The sequence below is a fragment of the Miscanthus floridulus genome, chromosome 9, assembly GCF_019320115.1.
Source record: "Miscanthus floridulus cultivar M001 chromosome 9, ASM1932011v1, whole genome shotgun sequence".
NCBI lineage: Eukaryota > Viridiplantae > Streptophyta > Magnoliopsida > Poales > Poaceae > Miscanthus > Miscanthus floridulus.
In genome coordinates, this window is record NC_089588.1 from 46977690 (window position 1) to 46985118 (window position 7429).

At 53.7% G+C, this 7429-nt stretch overlaps 1 protein-coding gene across 1 annotated transcript; it reads right to left on the reverse strand.

The window, feature by feature from the left end:
• Positions 1-4034: 4034 nt before the first annotated feature.
• LOC136479815 (uncharacterized) lies at positions 4035-4598 on the reverse strand. The gene has a single exon (XM_066477554.1). It carries the CDS (start codon positions 4596-4598, stop codon positions 4035-4037), a length of 564 nt encoding a protein of 187 aa, XP_066333651.1.
• Positions 4599-7429: the final 2831 nt, after the last annotated feature.

Here is a 7429-nt window from a genome sequence, read left to right on the forward strand (position 1 = left end):
CAAGCGTGCCCTGGCCGTCATCGCCTCGCATTACATTGGCGTTGACCTCCAAGCCATCAGCGATGGCTACGTCCTGCCCGACAATGACGAGGAGGCCGATGAGGCGGTCGTGAAGCTGATGGAGGCAGCGGAGGGCCCCGACATGACGCTGGCCAAACTGTTCGAAGAGGAGGTGGTCCCTTCCATGCCATCCGTTGGGGCTGGAGACCCTAAGCCATGACCTAGGCCCAAGAGGCCATGTAAAATAGAATAGGGATTAACTTTGTATCGTAACGCTTGTGGCCGTCGAGGCCTTTTTTAAAGTACTCTTGCTTCTTAATTGTTTTTCTTGTATTTCCGAGCCTCTGCCCTCTGTTGTCTCTGATCAGATTTCTTTGCAAAAAACCTCCCTGGAGCCTAAGCCGTCCCTTGGGTGAAAGGTGGTGAGGGAGCGCCGTAGCCCGGAGGCATAGGCCGTCTCGCGACTCTACCGGCCTTTTGGCCCTGAGACGGACTTTCGGTCCTTGGTTTTTTCACAACTGATTTGTCAGAGCGTGCTAGAGAGTTTGGCATAGGAATTTTTTCAAAAAACAATTAAAAAATGGTGCGTGGGACTTAGGGGGAATCCCCCATCTAGCCCCCGAGGGAGGCTCGGTTCTGTAGAGGCAGAGCCGTGTCTTCCTTGTGGTGTTATCATAATGCCGAGGCCCGCAACGGGCTCGGGGGGTTTCCTAAAAAATTAGAACAATTAAAGAACACTTCTTAATTGTATTTCGAGGAACAATGTATACAATGCTTGGAAATTTAAGGGTAAAAGCGACGTAGTTGTTCTATGTTCCAAGCGTTGTTGAGGATTTCACCCATCTTGTTGGCTAGCTTGTAGGTCCCGGGCTTTAGTACTTGGGCGACGATGTATGGTCCTTCCCATGGCGGGGTCAGCTTGTGGCGGCCCTTGTTGCTCTACCTCAGCCTCAACACTAGGTCGCCTACCTTTAGGTCTCGGCTTCGATTGCGCCGGGCCTGATAGCGCCGTAGGGTTTGCTAGTACTTGGCCGAATGTAGTAGCGCAATGTCTCGGGCTTCCTCCAGTTGGTCGAGGGCGTCCTCGCAGGTGGTGCGGTTGCTTTGCTTGTTGTAGGCCTGTAGCCTCGGGGAACCATATTCCAAGTTAGTGGGGAGGATAGCCTCGGCTCCATAGACCAGGAAGAAAGGTGTGAACCCCGTGGCTTGGCTTGGAGTGTTCCTTAGGCTCTAGATGACCGACGGGAGTTCGGCGAGCCATTTCTTGCCAAACTTCTTCAACCGGTTGTAGATTCTTGGCTTGAGGCCTTGTAGGATCATGCTGTTGGCACATTCTACTTGGCCATTTGTCCTTGGGTGTCCTATGGTGGACTAGGCTACATAGATGTGGTGGTCGTCGTAGAATGTTAGGAATTTTTGGCCGGTGAACTGCGTCCCGTTGTCGGTGATGATGGTGTTCGAAACCTCAAACCTGTGGATGATGTCAGTGAAAAATAGCACCGCTTGCTCGGATTTGATTTGATTGATCGGACGAGCCTTGATCCATTTGGAGAACTTATCGATTGCTACTAGTAGGTGGGTGTAGCCCCCGGGGGCCTTCTGTAGAGGCCCGACCATGTTGAGCCCCCACACGGCAAACATCCATGTAATGGGGATGGTTTGGAGGGCTTGGGTCAGGAGGTGCGTCTGCCGCGCATAGTACTGGCATCCCTCGTAGGAGCGTACTAACTTGGTGGCGTCAGCAACCGCCGTCGGCCAGTAGAATCCTTAGCGGAAGGCATTTTCGACGAGCGTCCGAGGCGCCACATGGTGCCCGTAGGCCCCCGCATGCAAGTCCCAAAGTAGGGCTTGGCCTGCCTCGGTGGTGACGCATTGCTGGAGGACGCCAGATGGACTTCGCCTGTACAACTCGCCGTTGCAGAGGACGTAAGTTTTGGCTTGTCGCACAAGCCATCGAGCTTTGGTCCTATCTGTAGGAAGCTCTCCCTGAGCGAGCCAATCAAGGAATGGGACTCGCCAGTCCATGTCCTGGTTGGTCTCGGGAGGCTTCGTGTCGACTTCCATGACCTCGGGCTCGGCCGAAGGAGTCTCGGCGGCAGAGGAGGCGTCGAGCCCTATGGTGGGTTCGGCCGGTGGGCCCTCTTCTGCTGTCGAGGCGTAGTCGATGGAAGGCCTGCGGAGATCTCTGGCAAAGACGTTCGGGGGGGGGGGACCAGAGCCAATGCTGACGCCATCTTTGCCAGCTCGTCTGTGGCCTCGTTGTATTTCCGCACGATGTGGTTGAGTTCGAGACCGTCGAATTTGTCTTCTAGGCGACGTACCAACTTGCAGTACGCCTCCATTTCGGGGTCGAGGCAGTTTGACTCCTTCATGACTTGATCGACGACGAGTTGCGAGTTGCCCCGGACGTCGAGATGCCGTACTCCAAGTTCGATAGCGATCAGCAAGCCGTTGACGAGAGCTTCGTACTCGGCTGCATTGTTGGAGGCGGCGAAGTGGAGCCGAACCATGTAGCGCATGTGTACTCCGAGGGGCGAGATGAAGAGCAGACCCGCGCCTACCCCGGTCTTCATCAGGGACCCGTCGAAGTACATGGTCTAGCACTCCGTCTGAATTTGAGCAGGTGGTAGTTGGGTGTCGGTCCACTCAGCCACAAAATCGGCCAAGACCTGAGATTTAATCGCTTTTCGAGGTGCAAAAGTCAAGGCTTCCCCCATGAGTTCGATGGCCCACTTGGCTATCCTACCCGAGGCCTCCTGGTTATGGATTATCTCTCCCAAGGGGAAAGATGACACCACGGTTACTAGGTGGGACTCGAAGTAGTGATGCAGTTTGCGCCAAGCCAAGACTACGGCGTAGATCAGCTTCTGGATGTGGGGGTAGCGTATTTTGGTCTCAGAGAGCACTTCGCTGATGAAGTAAACAGGTCATTGGACGGGTAGAGCATGCCCTTCTTCCTACCTCTCAACTACTACGGCCGCGCTGACCACTTGGGTCGTTGCGGCGACGTAGAGTAAGAGGGCTTCGCCTTCGGCTGGCAGTATCAGGATGGGAGGATTGGTGAGCAGTGCCCTGAGCTTGGCGAGGGCTTCTTCGGCCTCGGGGGTCCAAGAAAAGCATTTGGATTTCCTCAAGAGGCGATACAGAGGCAAGCCTTTTTCGCCAAGGCATGAGATGAAGCGGCTCAAGGCCGCAAGGCATCCCATAACCCTCTGTACTCCCTTGAGGTCTCAGATCAGTCCCATGTTGGTCACGGCCGAGACCTTCTCCGGGTTGGCCTCGATGCCACGTTCTGAGACTATGAATCCCAGGAGCATGCCTCGGGGAACCTCGAAGACACACTTCTCGGGGTTGAGCTTGATGCCCTTCTCTCTAAGGCATTTGAAGGCTATTTCTAGGTCATCGACGAGATCCCCGGCCTTTCTGGACTTGACCACGATGTCGTCCACATAGGCCTCGACGGTTCGCCCGATGTACTCGCCAAAGACCTAGGTCATGCACTGCTGGTACATGGCCCCTACGTTTCTGAGGCCGAAAGGCATAGTCACATAGCAGTACATGCCGAACGGTGTGATAAAAGAAGTCGCGAGCTAGTCGGACTCTTTCATCTTGATTTGATGGTAACCAGAATACGCATCAAGGAAAGACAGGGTCTCGCATCCCGTAGTGGAGTCAACAATTTGGTCGATTCGAGGTAATGGGAAAGGGACTTTCGGACAGGCTTTATTCAAACCAGTGTAGTCTACACACATCCTCCACTTCTCATTTTTCTTCTTGACTAACACAGGGTTAGCTAACCACTCTGGATGGGATACTTCCTTGATGAATTCGGCTGCCAAAAGTTTCTGCAACTCCTCGCCGATGGTTCTGCGCTTTTCCTCGTCGAATCGGCGCAGGCGCTGCTTCACCGGTCTAGAGCCGGCCTGGATGTCCAAGGCGTGCTCGGCGACCTCCCTCGGTATGCCCAGCATGTCTAAGGGACTCCATGCGAACATATCGGCATTCGCGCGGAGAAAGTCGACGAGCACGGCTTCCTATTTAATGTCGAGGGTGGCGTTGATCCTCAGTGCCCGATCGTCAGGGTAGGCAGGGTCAACTAGGACGAGCTTGACGGCCTCGGTGGGCTCGAATGTCCCGGCGCGACGCTTGGAGTCAAGCGCCTTGCCACCGAGCTGGTCGAGGTTGGCGATGAGGGTCTCGGCCTCTACGAGAGCCTCGGCGTACTCGATGCACTCGACGTCGCAGTCGTATGCATGCTCGTACGTGGACTCAATCGTGATGACGCCACTGGGACTCGACATCTTGAGCTTGAGGTAGGTGTAGTTGGGGACCGCCATGAACTTGGCGTAGCACGGTCGCCCCAGGATGGCGTGGTAGGTTCCCTTGAATCCAACCACATCGAAGGTAAGGACCTCCTTGCGGTAGTTGGAGGGGGTGCTAAAGCAAACGGGTAGGTCGATGCGCCCGAGGGGTCGCGTGCGTTTCCCCGACATGATGCCGTGGAAAGGCGCGACATCACCCCGGAGCCATGACCGATCGAGCTCCAGGAGCTCCAGGGTGTTGGCGTAGAGGATGTTGAGGCCGCTGCCTCCGTCCATCAACACCTTGGCGAGTCGGGTGTTGCCGATGATCGGGTCGACAACAAGTGGGTACTGCCCGAGGTTCGGGACATGGTCGGGGTGGTCATCCTAATCAAAGGTGATCGCCTCCCAAGACCAATCGAGGTATCAAGGAGTGGCCACCTTAACCGAGAAGACCTCTCGGCATTCCCTCTTTCGCTGGCACAGTGTAGTGCAAGCGCTGATCGTGGGCACAGCACCAGAGCACAGTGGTCGATAATCCTAGCCCCATCCTGTCCTGGTCGGTATGGCGTTGATGCGACTTCCTGTCTCGTTGGCCACTCTGCAGTGTTGAGCCGTCGTCCGGCTGATATTGCGGGAGTGGTTGGCGCATTAATGGGACGTGACGTTCTGTCGGGGAGACCGGTCGAGGCAGAAGCGACGGGTTATTGCCGAGCCGGCCTTGAGCGATATGGAGAATCATTGTCTCGTTCGAGGCCTTACGTGCGGGGCCTCGGGCGAGACGGAGAATTGGTTCCTCGTCGAGGCCTCTCGTGTGAGGCCTCGCGCGAGGCGGAGATTTGGCAGGCCGTCGAGGCCTCCCGTGCGAGGCCTCGTGCGAGGCGGAGAGCTGGTGGGCTCGGACAAGGCCGGAGGTCAACCAATGGTTTACCTTTCGGCTTTGTTTTTTATGGGGTTTAAGTGATTCTTTCGGTATACGCTCGGGGTACCCCGTTTTATGGTACCCGACAGGTGGGGGCGAGTCTTTTAGATGGCCCGGAAGAGATGGGCGCCGCATCGGTGTGGAAGAGGCGGGGGCGAGTCATCCGAGCAGCGTGGACAGCGGATTTGAAGCGGACGGTTCGGATGTGAACGCGGGAAACAGAGCTGGCGTGGGTGGTGCGTGAATCCGAGCGGACGGGGCAGAGCAGCCACGGACGTCCTAATGTCCGGGCGCTAGTGCTGCCGTTCAGATTTAGATTGTGATTAACGAAAAATAGTTTTCCCAAAAAATGAAAATATTCTTAAAAATTCAGAATTTTTTTGAGCCTATATAAGGCTATTTCGCTTATTTACCAAGGGAAGTCATAAAAGGTAGAAACGTTTTACCTTCAAATCCCCATGCTGCAATCCTGTGTGGAAGTGTTTCAAGTGATTCTAGAGAGAGACTAAGATGATTCTAGCGTCCAAACGGCCTCTATAAAGAGATGGATCCGTTCTCCGTGTTTAGCTAGCGAAAACACAAGAATAGATGTTACCTACATTTATACAGATCTAACTATTAGAGGATAATTTTTTTCACTACTGAAAAGTTATGAAAAGCCTCTTGAGGTTGCTCTTACCATCGATGCATATGGATTATTCCATCGCCCTCCGATGTGCCTTGTGGCCCCGTTATTTCTTCATCTGCTTTTCTTATATATAAATAAATCAGTATTTACTGTGTGTCACTCTACTATATACAGTACTATCAATTTTTAAAATAATATTATATCAATAAATAGTTGTAGATCTAGATATCATTAAATAAAAATTGCAAGACTATCATCCTATCAGGCATTGGAGACGGCACGATGATGCGACAGTCAGGTAACGAAACAGTCGATTTTCAAAAAGGCCAACAACAGTCATGTCGGCCTATGGTAAAGCCGACAAGGCCTGTCAGCAGTTAGAGAGCAGACAAGCGTATCTGCAACTTGGTTGCCAACGTGCTTCTTAGGCCCTTTTTTTTCATGAAGTTACCGGTATGGAGGGAGAACTTTCTTCCTATTTGCATGAAAGTGTCACTGGTTCCTACAGCATGTGAAGTCTGATGGAGCGCTGCCTCTTTTCCGATGCCGTAAATAAACTAACAACCTACAAAACAATATATAAGAAGTCAAAATCTAACATAATAGTCCTAATCATGGAGCACAACCACACCTCATGTATCGCCCTCCAATCCTCCATCAACAATCTAATCACGCCGCGCACACACTCAACCATCACCTGACATGGCCAAGATGACCCCATCTTCAATAGGCTTTGGAAAACCTCTTTCCAAAGTAAGTGTTCTTTCGGTTAGTAACGAAGGACAGGATAAGTACAAAGAAACATGCAGAGAAGGAAAAGCACCTAGATGACTACAAATGTGTCCTCTGTCAACAACACGCTGAAGAAGGAATGGGAAAAGGCGACATTTGCTCTCTCTCCCCCACCCCCCTTCTCGAACCCTCTCGCCTAGCTATAGTTGAGAGGGGCGAAAAAAGGGTGTTCCGCGCTCCCACCTGCGAGGTCGCAGTTCCCTTCCGCCTCCGGCGGCTTTCAGGGCCTCATATTTGTGGGGGGACGGTGGTTGTAGATTAGGTCTCCGTAGGAGGAGGTTTCCTAGCGGCGCTTGGTCGGTGGAGGCGGCGCTGCTGTTTTGGAATAAGGTTCCTCCTGGGCCCTGGCCACCCTCCACCTCGCTGTCATGTGCTCCGGTGGTGGCGGCAGGCCTGTGAGGTGGGGGCCGAGTGGATCTGGAGGCCCAGCGGGATCTTCAATTTGCGTCGATTCTTGTTTAGGAGTTTTGAACCATCAGCTATTGTGACGATGACACAATGCTGGGAAGCTCGTGGGGTGATGCTACGGCTCGCGGTGGTTAGGTACGATGATCTGGCTCCTCCTTTCCCCGTCTCTCGGCGGAATGGCCAGATCTAGGCCCGGGATGGCACGGAGCGTGTCCCCGGCCGATGCTCCTCTCTGGTTCTCTTCCCGTTCACGATGGGAATCTATTGCGGCTCCCCTCAAAGCCTGTGTGGGTGGAGGCTACTTTGTCCGTCCTGCTCCGGTGACTTCGTCGGTGACGGGATCCGGCTAGAGGAGATTTCTTTGGCGGACACAGAAGC